Source organism: Aphis gossypii, chromosome 3 (genome assembly GCF_020184175.1).
Source record: "Aphis gossypii isolate Hap1 chromosome 3, ASM2018417v2, whole genome shotgun sequence".
In the NCBI taxonomy this organism is placed as follows: domain Eukaryota; kingdom Metazoa; phylum Arthropoda; class Insecta; order Hemiptera; family Aphididae; genus Aphis; species Aphis gossypii.
Window position 1 is genome coordinate 23,777,248 of NC_065532.1, and position 18,438 is coordinate 23,795,685.

An 18,438-nucleotide genomic window follows, 5' to 3' on the forward strand; every position below is an offset into this window, starting at 1 on the left:
TTTTTGGTTTTCATGTGTGCAGTTGTGTGTATACCTTTCTTATTTGTTCTCTGTGTTACAATTTACTTTTACTATATAATATTATAAATAAAGTAAACAAGCATTTACCCGCCCCGTTGGCTGTCACTATACTGTCAAATACCAAAATAACAATATAACATTTTTCTGTACAAGATATATTTTCTTCTTTATTTTATGTAGAGAGAATAGACGTTTTAATGCTATTTTTATTTATGTACATTATAGTATCTATAAACTTTGTTTACATAGATGAAATTTAATAATTCTATTTTATAATAAATATATTTAAAAAATAAAAATTATTCGTGTATTGTGTCTCAAAGTATTTTAAAAATACAGATTACTCCTACTCTTCTGGTACAGGTGGCATGTAATAAATTATCTTTTCCTTGCACAACAAACTGTGAATATGTCTTAAAAAAATCACTAGAATTGAAGAATTATATGACTGGTGAATTAAATTACAGTGAATTATAATTTTATTGGTAAAAATGTTTTGAAAATTGAATTGAAATAAATTTATAATATAAAAATATTGTAATTAATAATTACTGTCATATTTTTAAGGTTTAAAAAGGTGATGATAATAAATATTCTATTTTTATAACATTACGAATTCATTAAATTTTACCATTGATAATAAGAACTAGTATTCATAATAAATACTACAATTAATTCATGCAATTTTCCTGGTTTCAAATCTTTTACATATTATATTACCTAAACTTTTGCTTATCCGAACTCAGTGTGGTCCCAATTAGTTCCGATAATCAAGGTTCTACTGTTCTTCATTTAAGAATAGTAAATACAAAATAATTTTATTTATTGAACCACATTACTTTGAAATAGAACTTATATAAAACCGAAAATTAATTAACACATATAAGCATTATCTTATGAATAAAACATTTAAAAATCAAATTGCGAGATAGATATTATTAAATGATTTTATTAGATTATGACTAATACTAGTAATATTTGAAAGTCTTAAATTATAATTGGTACAAAAAATAAATTTACAGTATTGTCTTTATTTAATAAACAGTACAAAATATATTTTGATCATGTTATACAATTAATATTTAAAAATAAAATAATAAATTTATTAAATCAACCACTATCTGAAGATAATTCATTTGTATTTGTGTTGAAACTTCTTTTGAAAACTTCTGACAGACGTTTCATTGCGTCCAGTTTTGTAGTCGTAAACCCATCTACACTGTCATCATCATCATCATCATCACTACTTTCAATCATAACAACATTCTCTTGTGCAAACAAATCATCATGAGCTTCATTCGAGTCCAGTTCTAAGTTGGCAGTCAATGGTACTTGAGTCTCCTCTTTATCAGTTTCCGTAGCATCAACTTCTTTTTCACTGCTCTTTTTTTTACAAGTTGGTTTTTTCTTTAAGACTGGATCAAATTTATTCTTAATCTTTTTCAAATATTTTGAACTATTTTTATCATCCAAAGTTTTTAAATATTTGATCACACGCGTCAATTTTGGACCAATTGAATTTAATAATTTATTATTGTTGTCAAAATCAATTTCTAACTTATACAAAGTATCCACTAACATAGCTGTATAGGGCTGATTTTCATCTAATAAATAATCAAGTATGTAACATGCCAGTTCACCATGAGCGTTAATAGCCTTTTTCGGATTATTGTACATGAGGCCACGCGTTAAATTAATTAAAGTGGCGTTCACTTCTTCTATTTTGATATCCAACTTTTCAGCTAAATTGCATTCATCAATCTCTTTTAACACTGGTACATAGCACATGGCAAATGCTATACTACTTGAATCAATGTAAAACGCATATGATGTAAAGAATCTCACCAAATAATTGTATATATTGAATGCTTCACGTTTCAAACGTTTAAACCATAATATTAAAAGTTTAGACAGTAAACCGACAGACTTGACTTTTTTAAATATCAATAAGTCACAAAAACCTTGTACAACAACTGACTTAAAGCTACTATCATCTAGGTCATAATCAATACAGTTTACCAGTAACGGTAAAATATTGTCAACGCTAAAGTCTTCTTCATATTCTTCATCAGTATCCAAGTCATCACTCATATCAAATGTTTTGAGATCATAACGCATGAACAATTCAAACATTATTTTGAATAACAAGTGCCTATCAGTCATGGGTTTTGCTATTTCAGCGCATAAAGTATTCATGTGTTCTTTGGCTGCATCAACATTATTTAACAACAAATATGGTGAAAGAGAACGAATTGCAGCCATTCGTACTTTTACCATAGAACAATCCAAGAATTCGACAACAATATTCTGAGTAATATCTGTTAATAGGGAAAGTTCAGTACCAACTTTAGGTAATTGTTGTACTTGAAAAATCAATTCACAAACCTTAAGTATATTTTTCACGGCTGTATCAACTAATACATCTTCTTCTGACGATACTTTTATTTCTTTAAACTGTTTTATCATTTTTTTAGTTTTAAATACTAACATATCTACTTGTTCCGTATCAGTGGGGTCATTGGCTACTAATTCATCAAGTTTTTTACTTTTTGATTTTAATTCATGTTCAAAAAATTCTTTTTTGCCTACCTGATCAATTAGTGGGTATACATCAATTATTTTTGTTTGAATCTTATTTAAGATTTCTTTAACATAATTTAAAAGATCTTGACCATTTTTAAAAGTTAAATCGAATAATTCTGCCACAGATCTTATTGGTTTTACAGAGATTTGATCATCTAATATTAAATCTAAACAAAGTTTATTTAGATTTACTGCACCGACATCGTCTATAACAAATGTAGTACTCATATCCAACAATTGTATCAGTATAAATTCTTGACTATTTGTAGAATTAAAATAATAATCACGTATATAATCAGAAAATTTTACTAAATCTGGTAGTAAAACATCAATGAAACAGTCATCAACATGTCCTTGATTGCGAGCTATTTCAATTTTCTTCTCAGTAGTTAAGTATTTGGCTATACATTTCCAAAGAAAAATTTTTTCTACTGTTAATTTATCAAATGCAATCATTCTGGTATCTGAATTTAAATATTTGTTTATTAAATCCAAAACTTGACTATCATAATAACTTTCAAATATTATATTCAAAGCTTTTTGACATACACCTTCATTTTCTACTCCTAAATTGCTCAAAAACACTATAAAATCATTATCACACTCATCTAGCCATTTACTTAAAAATTCATTTTTCACTAATGATTTAATTGATTCATTTTTTTCTTCAAAACCATTTTCCAATATAATTTGTCTTTGCTTGGATGATAACCTCAAAAATGGATATTCTAAAAAACGATTGTACGCTACTTTTCTGACATTATCATTAACATCAAATAATGTGTTACTCAACATTTCTTCGACAACATTGCTATACATTGCTATTCCTTTAACAATAGCTGTTCTAACTTCAACACTAGAATCACAAGTCATATGGAACATGAATTTTTTAACAATTGGACATTTAGAATCATCTGATTTTTGCAACAGATGTAAAGCATATGCTGCTTGTGTTCGAACTTCTGGTTTTCTGTCTTGCAAGCGTTCCAATAACAACAATGTTGCAACATCACATAGTTCTACAGACAATACTGTTCCTGCAGTCATGTGATTCAACAAATGGTTAAGAAATAGGCAAAACCTCCATCTGATAACTTTATCGTTAGCGATTCCATACTTACGACATAATTGGAAAATCTCAGATATCAAATACAAACCACTACGGCCATCCCTGGTAGAATATTCAGACAATACAGATACACCATTAGCAGCAAACTTGATCATGTTGTTGACAGTAGCACAATGAATGGTAGTTTGTGAAATTATAACAGACATAGTTGCGTCCATGAACAACTTAACAAAATCCTTCCATCTCATGTCAATGAATTTGTCTCTAAGCATTTTCAGCAAATTTGGCTGTGGACCAACATCGCCAGCCTTCTCAAACAATTTAATAATACATTTCTTATTTATGGCCATTTTTTGATTTTCAAAATTTAATAATACGCAATGGCTTAAAATACGTATTGGCTTATTCAATAAATGAACACTGTCATTATACTCATATGGTTATACTAAAAAAAAAAAATAGAATACCTAGTTACATTCGAATATTATTTTACAAAATACATAATCAAAACTAGAAATATTCTACTCACTAGTACTCACTAATAGGTATTCACCTATTTCACTTGTTTAGAAAAATACACATCGACAAATCATTGAACCGTTCAACAAGTTCAACAGACAACAAACAATTAAATATTAATAAAAGTAAATTCAAAGTTGTTATTTAACCGACCAAGTATAGAACTACGGTGTATACAATCGTAATAGTTCGTTAACTACAAAATTACAAGGTCCACATTTCCACAACAAGAAAACCGCCGACAACAACCACTATATACCTCCATCTCGATATTGATTACATATATTTCTATTCCATGACATTGGTGTTAACATTTTGTACCGTCAAATTTTTGATAGTAATTGATTGAAATATTAAATAACAATTAAAATATAATATTTTAAAGATTTAAAGCATAATGTTATAATTTTTCGTATCATAATAAATTGTATATTTATAATTTATATTCTGTAATAATCGACTATCGAGTTCAGCAGTCACCAGGCTTTCCGGTTTTCTATACATTTTAAACTTAACACTTTCTATTACTAATAACTAATAATAACTGGCGTGCATATTCACTTACAAATCCCGGTGATAAGTTTTCAATATTTCAAATAAAAACGTGTTCTGGTTCAAAAGTTGTAAGTTATACTAATCTTTTTTATTATATTATCCTGCGCTAATATTATTTTGTATTATTTTTGTTTTTGAACTAATCAGTTTTCATAGTTATCTACCTACCTATGGAAATATATTAGACATAAATGTTTTTAAATGGAAAAAATTATGATTTTAGTAATATTGTGTACGCAAACTAAAATAAGGTACCATAACCAATGCAAGTTACTAATACCTAATCTCAAAAACTATTTGATGTTAATCGAGATATTAATAAAAGTTATATCATTAGATTACTTAAAACTTATTGGGTGTTTTTAACTTATTTTTCCATTCTCTGTATGCTTTTATAGGATAACTCACAAAATTTTTTTTATTAAAATATACTTTATGTTTCTTTAAATGACTGCTAAGTTATTAATTATTAGAAATACCTATAAAATTTTTATTTTTTTTTTTTTATATACCTAAAATATATTATAACCCATTTCATTCAAAAAGCATTTAAAAGTTAATAAATAAAAATAAGTAGGTAACCATGATTTATCTATTTACCTATTTCAAAGTCAATATTTAACTATTTGAGTTAAGAATTACAGTTAGGTACTATTAGGTGTTATAAAGCTTACTATTAATTGTATATTAATATGTTTTTTTGTTTTTAGATAAATTATAATGGAAACAATCATTTTGGAAGATTTAAGAAATTTAGGAAAATCCATTTCTGCTAAAGAATTTAAAAAAATAATAAATGGTGGACCAAAATCCATTAAGTATACTCAATTAGTTGAATGGATAACCAAAGAAATTCAAATACTATTGGGACTAGAAGAACATGTTAATTCTATAAGCTCTGAAGCAGATTCTAGTTCATTTTTGTTGGAAGTTAGTAGTTTTTTAAAAGAATCTGGTTGTTCTTATAACACACTTGTTGCAGGCAACTTTGAAGATCGTTTAAATTCAGATGAAAACAAGTTACTCTTATTAGATTATTTAATTGGTGAATTAAAAGCATCTCGAATAATAAATGCTAGCACCTCTAATACCAAATGTAATATGCAAGTGACATTAATTGAAAGCAATACATCTAAATGTGTTAAAGAGATTTTAATGACTTTAAAATTTCCTAAGCCACCACAAAATATTAGCACTTCTTCTTTATTTAACAAAGTTAATACAAAATTGCAAGATCTTTTAAAAACTGTCCCACCTGTATTGATTGGAAAGTCATTAGTTTGTAATTCATATAGTAGTGAACAATGGAAATACATTAATAATAGTATAGAACTTCTTAATGAAGAATTTAACATACGAAGTACAATGTTGTTAACAAGACTTGATGTAACAGTTCAATCATTTAAATGGCCCGACAGACTAAAAAATAAAAAACAAAAATTGGATGAAATTTATCAAACCAAATTAAATATAATAAAAAAGTTACCAAACTTTTGTGTATCTGATTTTTTATCAGCTAGAGATGATTTGGCAATTGTTGAAAAAACTTCTAGTACACTAGCTGTTCAAAATACAAATTCATCAGTTAACAAAGTTATGATAGGTCAGGTACCTGATAGAGGTGGAAGACCAAATGAGCAACAAGCACCACCTCCTGAGATGCCTAGTTGGCAGCAAAGAACGCAATCACAAGGTGGCAGAGGTAATCAATCAAATAGAGGTGTACAGTTCAATAATAGAGGAAATCGAGGTGGAGGTGGAGGTGGTCCACAAACTAGAGACAATCAATCATACAGAAACTCTAATACTAGTGGTTATCAAGGTGGATCTAATGTTTATCAGATGACTGATGGATTTCAATCAATCAGTGTTGGTAACGAAAGCAGAAACTTTCATCAAAATAATAGAAGAGGACGAGTGCAAGGTGGCTGGAACAATAATCAGTCCAGAGATTTCCATGGTGGAAATGTTTATGAAGGACAGAATAGGACATATGATAACTATAGTCAAGGAGCCCATCAAAATATGGGATATGATAATAATAGATTTCAAGGTACAGCAAATGAAAGACAATGGAGTCAAGAACCTCAGTATCATTATGGAAATAGTCAAGATCAGTATGATGGCAATAATAGACAGTATAACGACACAAATAAACGTGGTTACTCCAAAAGAGGTAGAGGTCATAATGGACAAACATATTACAATCAACAGAGAAATTATTGAACTGATTGATTAACATTTATTACTAAGTAATTTATATTATCGTAAGCTTACCCTATTGTTTTTAACAAAACTAAACTATTAATTCAAAGTATGTGTATGGTTTGGTATATTCATACTATCAAACAATTGGATTTTTTTTCTTCATATATTTGTACTATTTAGTCTAATTAAATAATGATTGTAAAATAATTAAATAAATGTATATTTCTAAAGCATCAAATATGTTTAATATAATCTAAAATAAAAACTCATATTCATATTTGAGGCTAAACCTAATAATGTATTAAATGATTGTAATTCGTGCATTTTGCATACTGTAGAATTTGAATATTTGTATAAAAACATTTTTATCAAGAACTAAAGTGTATACATCTTTGACTTTGATTAATTTATTACCTATGTGTTTAATTAATCATTTTACAATATAATTAGTGGAAGCTCAATAATCTCGGAATCGTGATATATTTAATTTTTATGAATATTGTTGGTATTATATTTCTAGATTCTAATTTTGAATACCTTAAATAGATACAATAAAAGGACAAAAAAATTTTTTTAGTAATTAATTTATTATGAATTGCAAATGTAAAAAAAAAAAATATATTATTTAACTTTCAATGTCGATGTTAGATGTCCAAAAAGACAGAGAAAACGCAATGGCCAATAGCATTAACTTCATCGTCTTTTTAAAAACAGTAACAATTTTATTAACATTTAAGTTAAAAAATCAATATAATATTATTTTCAAATTTCAAATCTACATATATTATATCCTAGTATCATTGCTTTTAAAACATTCAAACTCCGAATAAATAAATTCTTGATTATGGGAGTAAATTGTATAAAGTTTAATTAGTTTATTCATTTTAAATTAAAATTTTAAACATTTAAAATTGTCTAATAAATAATTTTATGAGAGATATCGAGAAATAGGCAGCCAATTAGAAAATGCTTATTTAGTCGAAAAAGCCTTAATACGTCACTGTGTATGTTGATTATCTATGTATATATAGGTAGTAGGTACCTACGTATATTATATTTATTTTTAATAGATCTTAGTACCTATATATATATATATCATCTACTATTATAAATAATTATGGATAATTACAGTGAGAACAGTAGCAAAGAGAAGCTTTTCAGCTAAGTAGTATTTATTTAATTTTTATACCTTTTTGTAAATTTTTTTTTAAAGTTCTATTTTAATGTTAATGTTTCGCATAAAATAAAGATTATACAATTTTGACATTGAATTTTATGGACAGGTGTACACGATAAAAATAGGTAAGTATAGGTACATATTATATGTCAAATAGGTAAATCATATTAAAACCTCTACTAAAAATAAATTTAAAAAAATATAATTTCCAAGCTGTGTTATTACCGGGTTTTCTGAATATATTTTATTTAACTAAATAGATAAGTAGAATAATTAAATTAATAAAATAGACTTAATAAATTATACTAATGATAGGTAAAAAAAACACGGTGATTAAACCACTTAAATTTCCGAGGATTGAAATGTTTGTGTTTTCTTCTTGTTTGAATGCATTTAGAATTATTCAGTTGTTTCTTCTGGTTCTATAATACCTAGATAAAATAATGCAACTATTAGGTGAATAATAAAGTTACCTATTATTCAACACATCGATATAATCCTTATCCAATCTTAAAAAAAAAGTACTAAAAATATAGGTATCTAATATATCCTTTATATATTACCTACTATATAATAATATTCATGATTGTTATTTTAGAATTCAGAAGCAATAATAAATAATATGACACTCGCTGAAAATGCTACAACTGTGATGAAGACGTTAGCAAAGTGTGATTAAAAATGATTTTTATAACGTCAGCAGAAAAATATACCTATACTATAAATCGTTTTAATACTATAATAATATATTATACATACAAATAAATATATGTAAGATGCTTCAAAAGCCTTATTTAGATAAATTTATAATGATTTACCAGCTACATGGTTTACAGCTTCAATTTCAACAGTATCTGATTGTTGTATGATATTTCCATCAACAGCAACTACAATGAATTCATACAATTTTTCTGGTTTCAAACCTTTTACATCGATAAAATTCTTGTAAAATTCATGTTTAGTTTCTTCGTACAAATAATCAGATTTAAGCCTATGAAATAATTTATAAATTAACATTATTTTCACACTTTTTACCTTTATTCAAATTTTGTTTAAAAAACTCATTATTTCTAAAAATATTAATTGTATTAACATTCTTTTGGAAAATTTAAGATAGGTATATCTATAGTACATGTAATTTTAATAATTTAAACTATCCGTTTTCTCATAGATAGATATTGGGGGGGGCTTAAGTTTCCCCAGAACGTAATCAAGCATTCAAGCCACACTAGATGTTAGGGCTGTTAGGCATTTAAAAATGTGTGTTTACGCTTATATATAAGCTAAAAATGATAAGCTTCATCCCCACGGATATGGCCAATTATCCGCCTATGCACTTTCCACTTATTTAGTCTTAACACTCTTAACCTTATTGATTTATGTGTGCGAGACAAAAAATCAAACTTATTAAACATTAATATTTAATTTAATAATCGAATGCTGAGTATTTTTTATAAAAATGTTTAAATACAAACATCAAATCTTAAGTAGGTAATATAAGTTGTTTTTATTTGAAAGCATTTAAATTCATTGAATACTCGATTGTTCTACATGAACATTTCTGAAAAATATTTTGCTCTAGAATCTAGATTATATGATATTAAAAATTTAAAAATTTATAATTAGTAAATTACTATTAATTACTTGGCTTCATTAATCAGCATTAGATAAAATAAATAAGGTTTTAGCATTGAACATTTTTTTTTTTTAAATACCAATTTAATTCCTTATTTTACATTTACTATTATGCTATTATGCTAGTAGTATGCTACTATGCATTTATATTATATATAAATATATTACCTAAAATGTAAGTATCAACTATAAATTTTTATTTTTACTTGTATTTCACAAAAAAATGAGATCCAGGATTTCCATCAAGGTTTGGTGTCCAAAAAATACGAACTGTATCAAACATTTTATTGTATGGTTTATGGATATAGTTGAACACCGGCTTATCTAGTTCAGTGTCTATTAGTAAAGGAGATTTGGTTTGCTGTTCAATAAAAAATCTATTAAGAAAAAAAAATGATTTAAGTATTTCAAATATAATATATAATACCTACATAAATTGTTTACGTACGGTTCACCAACACCAACTTTTGTGGTTGCTTTGATGTAAATTCGATAATTAGTTGATGGTTTTAATGAAGTCAGTTTGGCAGTAGTCTGTTTAGGATTGGTAATAGATGGGCATTGTGTTCTTTCTCCAGCCCCCCGTTCAGTCATTGATTCATAAGAAACCTCGTAGCCTGTCAATACTCCATTCGCTTCGTCTGGTGGTTGCCAACTTAATAAAATTGCAGAAGAACCCCATTGTTTAGCCTCTACTCCATTAACAGGTCCGGGGACTTAAACATACAATATTATACTAATCAGCAATTTTTATATATAACGAAATTATTTATAAATCCATTTTGATATATATAGATGTACAAATTATTACATACATGTCAAAGAATGAATTATGAAACAAATAATACTACATACTATTTTACCTTAATGACTTAAATAAAATAAATTAATAACTACTACCAAGTGAATTAAGTACCTCCTTCAGGCGTAACAAAATATATGTTTGGACTAAGAGGCCCATTAAAGCGACTATTGTAAGCCAGAATACAAACAGTATTATTAGCGTTTGGAAAAAAATTTTTAATTTCCACTGTTGTTTTATCCAAACTAACTTCCTCTTCAATCTTATTATCTTCTCCATCTCTATCAGCCCAAAATTGGATCTATATTAATAAATTCAAATATTAGAATGTAAAAACAATTTAATATATCTGTATATAAATTTACTTTGTAGCCTTTAAAGTTTCCTCTTATAGATTCAGGTGATACAGGTTCCCAACTCAATATAGCACTTTTACTTCCAGTAACATTCATAACAGTTAGATTATTAGGTGCATCAAGTGGCCCTGCACAATAACTTGGATAATTATGATAAAAATACTACCAGTAAAGAAATATAAGTAATTTTACCATCTTCGCCTGAATACCCAATAACTTCATTTTGAAGTCCACTAGATTCACCTTTTTCATTAAATGCAACTATTTTTACTTTATAACGTGTGTATGTTGGTTGATCTGAGAAAACTAATTCATTTATAGTATAATCTATTGTTTCATTTAAATTCCAGACATTGTCAGGCATATCTTGTTTCCAATAAACTCTATATCTTAAGCCAGGAGCGTTATGAGTAATTTTTGGCATTGGCTTAACATTATTAAATTAATTGTTTTAAATTTCATCGAACAATTTTTTTTAAATTAAATAATTACTTACTGTCCAGTTAATAACAAGGTTAGTTGAGTCAGTTCCATAAATTTCAATATTTTCTGGATTTTTATAAGGTACATCTGGCTGTGTGGTACAAACACTTGAATGTAAAGATGGGTTTGATTTACCAATTTTATTCTTTGCAATCACCCTGAATGTAAAATTTGCCCATGGTGTCATTGGTGCAATAAACTTGAGATCAGATGCAGGTACATCATTTGATGCAACTAACCAAGTACTAGGTTCAAAACTGGTATTGTACTCAATAATATAACGTAGTATAGGTGCACGATTATCTCCATTAGGTTGCCATTTTACAACTGCATTTATTTTATTACAAGTAATTTTCAATAATGTTGGTGGATTTGGTTTATCCTAATAAATTATGTATGATAGAGTATTTTTGAATACAAATTATAATGAGCTTATTCACAAATAATGATTCTTTACTTGAACAATAAGGGTGGCATTAGCTGTGACTTGATCAAACTCAGTTTTAGCTAAACATGTATAAATTCCTGAGTCCAGTTCAATAGTCTTAGTAATGATCAAAGAATAGTTATTAGTTTTGATAAAACGAGGTTGGGTATCATAATCTATAGGTTCGTTATTAACTAACCAATCGATGTTAAGATGCAAAGAATGATCTGCAGTTGCTATACAATTAAATACTGCCATTGATCCGACAACAACCATATTGTCTTCAGGTTCAGTAATAATTTCTGTAATACCTATAAACATATGGTGGTTAGAACGGTTAGGTTTTAGGTTTAGTACTTAAATGTAAACACTTTAAATTGTGTAGGTATACCTGTAACAGTAAGTGTTCCAGATGCACTTGCCGTTCCATATTTATTAGTAGCAATGCAAGTATAAACCCCAGCATCAATAAAACTAACTTTACTGAAAATAAAAATATAAAGACTAATAGGGGTATACTTTTGAGTTAAAATCCCATACATTTTTAACTAACCTTATTTCTAAATCACCACTATCTAAAATTGAATATCGTCCACCAGTTAATTCTATACCTTTTCTTGTCCACTTTATATGTGGTTTAGGTACTCCATATGGTTTGCATGTAATTATTGTAGTACTACCAACAAACGTTTTCACATCAGGTGGAAATTCAATGATTTCTGGTGCTAAAGCTATTATTACGTAATAACTGTTAATATAATAATACACTATACACGTTTTAATAATTCGTTAGAACACACCTAATACATTAATATAAACATCCTTGTAAACATATCCAATACTATTAGTAGCGTTACAACCATAATTTCCAATATCATACTTAGTTAATGATGTAATCGTTATAGAATTAGAAGTGACAAAGCGTCTTGGATTTGGTGATGCTTCACTCAGTGGACGACCATTATGAATCCATTTGATTGATGGTTGTGGATTTCCACTTGCTTCGCATTTAATAACTGCCGTTTCTCCTTCGCCTCCTTCCACAATTTGTGGAATAACAGTGAAAATCGGCTCAGCTGTGAATAAAAACTGTATTACAATAATAATTCTTCATAATATAATAGTATATTATAACTGCTATAAATATTATTTTAATTCCTACCCATGACATCAAGTAAAATATTATACGATTCGGGTAATCCCACGCCATTGCTAACTTCACACGTATAATTTCCTCCATCTTCAAAATTTACTTTCCAAATAGTCAAACTTTTGCCGAAATTTCCTAGGGTAACTCGTTTATTAAATTGTATAACTATTCCATCTTTAAGCCAAATAGTTTGGGGTAATGGACTGCAAATTATAAGTAAAAAAAATTACATTTATATTATCTAACTATTCTAACTTAATTATTATAATTAATAAGAGTATGAGGAATTACTTACGTTCCACCGTAAATACAAAACAATTCAACATTTTTATTCAACAATGCTACTTCATTCCTCCTGGATACATATTGCTGAATAAGTGGATATTTATTTTTTACATACGTTTCAGCATTTTGAATTACATTAATTTTTACATGTTTGCTTAATTTATATTCACTCCTAATAATCACAATTCACAATTAAATTAGGCTAATTTTATTAGATAATATAATATAATTTTTTTGTATTAATGTTAAAAATGAGTATACTTTATCAACGACTTAGCATAACAACAATATGTAAAGCTAGCATCATTTCGCGTTACATTCGAAAACCAAAGATTACCCTCTGGGTCTGTCGTCATTCTAAGGTTCTCAGCAGTTGTTTTCCCGCCATTTTTTTCCTAAATTTTTATAAAATATAATTATAAACTATAAATTATAATACGCAATCTTGATAAATAATATTATTATTAGCATTTACCAATATTACCCAATATACAATAGGTTTAGGCCATCCAGTAGGAGGATTACAAGTCAGTTTAAATGGCTCACCTTCTTGAGCTTCAATATACATGTTCGGTTCATTGTTAAACGAATTGAGTTCAGCCTTCACAACCATCACAGATTTAGAAGTAGCTATACCCCATACATTTTCAGCAAAACACTGATATTGTCCTAAAAAAATATAGTTTTTATTAAATAGGTAGGTATTTAAATAGTAAGCTTTTTATAATTTTAAAAATAAGTATAGACCTACCAAGATCTTCATCTCTAGGTCTGTAAATTATAAGTGAACCAATACCAGGCTGTTGAGATATTCTGTCATCATATGCTTGCCAATTAAAATTCTTACCATTTTTCATCCAACGATATCTTTGAAAAAAACCGATTATTTTTCAAAAACTTATTTCAAACGAATTAACTAAATTATAATTTTTAATACTTAGGAGCAGGTTCTCCTTCTGCTTCACAATCAATTTTAAATGGTTTATCATTTTCATATTGATGAGTAGGTACTTGAAATAGTAATTCATCAACAGATGGTTCTTTAACAATATTTGGCGGTGATTGAACTAGAATTATATTATTCAATGAAAGTATAGAATATAAATGATATTTATAAAATTATTTTAAAAATGTATAAAGAGACCTAATAGGTCTGTAAGAGGTTGGATTATCAGGTGGTTTTTCGAACTTTAGGATTAGAATTATCACTGAATATTTCCAATAGTAATTATAGGGCAGCACCTTGGAATAAGAGACCTTGGGATAGGGGCGTCATATTTAAAAGGGCCTAGAGCGGCACCTGTTCTAAATCCGGCCCTGTTTTCAGGAGATGCCTTTTCTATACAATGAGATAAGGTATAGGATGTATTATACGTAGTAACTATTTGGTAGCCTTCTACAATTATTGATTGTTAGACCGTCCAAAAATATGGGTTATAAGATTCGTTTTTAGATTATATATCTATATAAAAAAAAAATATTTCTGCTGGTGCCTTGCAGATAAGTCTCATAATCCAATAATTTGTAATTATGTCTAATGATATTAAACTAATACTGTAAAGATAAAATGTACTTACTTATAGATGTAGTAGTTACGAAAAACGTGAACAGTAATGTAGTTGAATACAGAAAATATTGAGAATTTCCATACATTTTGATATACTAAGTTTCAAATATTATATTGAATAAGCTAAAAGTTATACACAAATTGTTTGATTTAATTATGATTAATTAAATATATTTAATCACTAATCATATTGTAATATTATACGATGATTTACGTATGAATAATAATTATAATTTAAATAAACGTAAAACCTAGAGGTGTTTAATGCTTTTATAATAATTATCGTAGTCTGTACAATAATCAAACAACTATTGTCTATTACTATAAAATGCATAATAAATGATGAAAAAAGTAACCATAAACAAAAAAATAAATAAATCTGAATATAAAATTAAAAATATGATGATATTGATTAGGCACAAATGGTCTAGCATAAATAAAAATATTTGTTAGGCAAGTTGTATAATAATATATATTTTATACTCGTATGTATTTGCATATATTACAATTATTTATAACTTATAAGTTCATTAATTAATAAATTTATGGGTACTTAGGATAGGTAGTTGTTTTTTTATAAGTACTTTCTGATATTTTAAACTTTTAAACAGAATTATAGTACTTATGAAAATATTAAACTTATTTTTTTTTAACATCTATGAATAAATAAATTATTAATACCTATAATGTATTCTGTGGAGATAATATTAAAGATTTATACATTTATTTACAAATGTATCTAATTATATATTATAAATTTACTAATAAAGGCAATAAGCTGAATAAGCATTTCGAACATAAACTTGCAAAATGTTAACAGAAATCGTAAACAATTTTTAAACCAAAAAATAGAAATGAGATAATAGTAAATATTCGAAAAAGCATTTTGGTAAATTAATTACCTATTATGAACAAAATAAATAATGCAGCTACAACGGCAAACGACAAACATCATTATCCCAGCTAATTGGCCCATATACCGAGGAACTCAACTATATACGATGATATTTTTACATTTAGTAACTGTTTTATTTATTTATTAAACGATCAATGCTTTTCTTTATAACTCATTTAACGACTGTTTTTATATTATATAAATAATATAAAATATTATGAATTATACTTTGGGTACCTATATAGTATATACAAAAATAATTAAAACTTAAAAAAAATTGCTTGAATGCGTTTTGTACTTTTGTCTGTATTATGCGTGGGCTAGAGATAAAAAAAAACATTATAAAGATTTTTTTCAGTGATGACAAAATACGATTAGGTATCTATACTGTAAAATTGGTTAAAAAATTTACTTTTTTCAATAAAATATTGAACGAAATATTGTCATTTTATTAAAAAAAACAACGATACCTATATTATTGGTAACATTATATAAGTAATTATTGAAAAATAGAACATATTGTATTACAATTTACAATCAAATTTAAATTCGTTATTTTTTTTTAAGTATAATATGTGTATCAATCAATGTAGATTTATAATTATTATAAGCCACTTAAAAATATAAAAACTTGGCAAATAGGTGTAACCGTATAAGGGAAATTAAACAAATCAATAAGAAAAATATATGATGATACCTATGTGAACTCGTATGAACTCTTAAGCCCTTGGCATGAACTGCAAATTGTATTGTTAATTCGGCAGAAAACTGAGCCACGCGACAGCCGTGTAACTGTGTTAGGCTGTTAGCGTACACTACGGCAAAACAGTGTTATACACAAAAATTGACAAAATTGTTAGAACATATTATATTCATACGAGCAAGGACAATTAATAATCGATATTTAACCAACTTTTAAAATTTATGGACCGTCCATTTTTGATTAAACAGAATTAGTATGAAATAGTAAATTATATTATACCTAACTATAAATAAAATAATGTACATAATATATATTATTATTATACCATTAAAAATATGATAATATTATTATATTTCAGATTACATTTTTTTTTTTTTTTTTTGATAACAACGGTCACGGACAAAGATGATATATGATCTTGTAGTCCGTAATAACCACGGTCTAGTCGACTGCGAATAGACCACGGTTTAAGAGACCCAAAAAATAATTACAAAATACATTATTATTACTTTCATTATTTATTTAACGCCGACGCAAATGTAGTCTATACAAATATGTAATTACCACAGTCATCTAGTGGTTATCTATATGGACTATAATACTTGTAGATAACCAAGGTATTTACTGCTACCGCGGATACAGTATAGAAATCTCACCGTCACTATCTTTTTCGTTTCTTTACCTGTACTGGTATCTTAATTGGTATCTATGGCAGCTTTTAAAAATTATAAGCTGCGGTAACCGTGCGATAAACCTTAATATTATAAATTATAATTAAAAAATGTATATATATTTTCGAGTAAAAATATAAAATTTAACATAATTGTGTTGTATACAAATTTTGGACGAGGGAGGTCCAGACTCCGTGGACCCTTCCACTCCGTAAATATACACCACTGATGCCATGATTAAAAGTACAAAACTACAAAAGAAAAGTAGGTAATATCGTTTTTTTTTATTCTTACCGAACAATAAGGTATATTATGTGATTGGTTTCTCCGACGTTTCTCAAAGGCCCGGGCCCCCAATTGAGTTTATGTCGTTTATGATGTTATATTAACGAAAATTATTGTTAGTCAATCATAAATAAATTGGTGTACGATAATTATTCAACCTTATAACGTACTAGAGTGCGGTTTTATTATTACACGAGATAACGGAGCGAACGTAACCGTGCGCACACATATCAACCGGACGACAATAAATAAGATATTACTAAAAAAATTCAGAATTTTTTAGACTGTCATATTATAATATAATTGATAATATAATATAGGAAGTATAATATGCTTTCGTTATTTTCATAATCAGTATTGTTTTATAAATATGTGAATTCTTTACTGCAGTGTAACGGTATTTTGCGTACTGCAGTCTACATAATATTATATTATGCATTAAAGCATTATTTTTTTTTTTATACTTAAATTTTGGATAGAATTAAAAATTTAATATACTCCTACTAGCTGACTACACTCTAAATAATAAATTATAAGTAGGTAATCAGTGATGTCATTTAAGGAGGGGTCATTTTCTACAATCTAATGTCTGAGTGACCCATTGTATTAAATTACTATTTTAAAATAAATGATTGCATTTTGCATACGTCATGTCAATTGTTAAGTACGTGATTTATTGTTTTTGAACGCATTAGCTCACACAATTTTTTATAACTTATAAGATGTATTACTATAGAAACCAGAACGCTAATTATTATAAATTATTAAAGATATATTTCAGTGGCATAATCAAGATTTTTTATTCGATGGGGTGGAATAACACTTTTTTAAATAATTATATAACTTTTAATGTTTAGTAAGAAATTATGATTGTTTAATTTTGACTATTTACGCTTATAGTATATTTTATTTAATTAAATAAAACTAATATAAAAAAAGAATTAAATATATTAATATTATAAATTATAATACAATTATTGATCACAAGGCGTTTTAGATAGGCAACCTTATAGGGAAATGATTCTCGATACGGGCCTCCTACTTCAT

General features: G+C 27.0%; 3 protein-coding genes across 7 annotated transcripts; 1 reads left to right on the top strand and 2 right to left on the bottom strand.

Moving 5' to 3' along the window:
* Nucleotides 1–1,032: 1,032 nt before the first annotated feature.
* LOC114132325 (condensin complex subunit 3-like) lies at nt 1,033–4,417 on the bottom strand. The gene is made up of 2 exons (XM_027997753.2): nt 4,203–4,417; nt 1,033–4,118 (listed from the first exon to the last, which is right to left on the bottom strand). The coding sequence occupies exon 2, from the start codon at nt 4,021–4,023 to the stop codon at nt 1,132–1,134; it is 2,892 nt and encodes a 963-aa protein (XP_027853554.2). The 5' UTR covers nt 4,024–4,118; nt 4,203–4,417; the 3' UTR covers nt 1,033–1,131.
* LOC114132332 (protein FAM98A) lies at nt 4,300–7,193 on the top strand. 2 transcript variants are annotated; one of them, XM_050203554.1, is made up of 2 exons: nt 4,300–4,317; nt 5,458–7,193. In XM_050203554.1, exon 2 carries the CDS (start codon nt 5,468–5,470, stop codon nt 6,971–6,973), a length of 1,506 nt encoding a protein of 501 aa, XP_050059511.1. In that variant the 5' UTR covers nt 4,300–4,317; nt 5,458–5,467; the 3' UTR covers nt 6,974–7,193. The 2 variants fall into 2 exon arrangements, with proteins under 2 accessions (XP_050059511.1, XP_027853563.2); XM_027997762.2 differs by lacking the exon at nt 4,300–4,317 and adding an exon at nt 4,568–4,815.
* Nucleotides 7,194–8,059: 866 nt separating this feature from the next.
* Nucleotides 8,060–17,875, bottom strand: LOC114132349 (neuroglian-like). 4 transcript variants are annotated; one of them, XM_027997787.2, is made up of 20 exons: nt 17,401–17,858; nt 14,848–14,960; nt 14,208–14,337; nt 14,022–14,137; nt 13,746–13,939; nt 13,532–13,665; nt 13,281–13,442; nt 12,998–13,188; nt 12,636–12,911; nt 12,389–12,566; nt 12,227–12,318; nt 11,866–12,146; nt 11,422–11,790; nt 11,118–11,352; nt 10,935–11,053; nt 10,684–10,870; nt 10,216–10,483; nt 9,974–10,144; nt 8,951–9,123; nt 8,060–8,563 (listed from the first exon to the last, which is right to left on the bottom strand). In XM_027997787.2, exons 2-20 carry the CDS (start codon nt 14,921–14,923, stop codon nt 8,532–8,534), a joined length of 3,384 nt encoding a protein of 1,127 aa, XP_027853588.2. In that variant the 5' UTR covers nt 14,924–14,960; nt 17,401–17,858; the 3' UTR covers nt 8,060–8,531. The 4 variants fall into 4 exon arrangements, 2 of the variants coding, with proteins under 2 accessions (XP_027853588.2, XP_027853589.2); XR_007604981.1 differs by lacking the exon at nt 8,060–8,563 and having other exon boundaries at nt 8,985–9,123; nt 10,199–10,483; nt 17,401–17,875; XR_007604982.1 differs by lacking the exon at nt 8,060–8,563 and having other exon boundaries at nt 8,985–9,123; nt 9,974–10,128; nt 10,199–10,483; nt 17,401–17,861.
* Between the last annotated feature and the right edge of the window lie 563 nt (nt 17,876–18,438).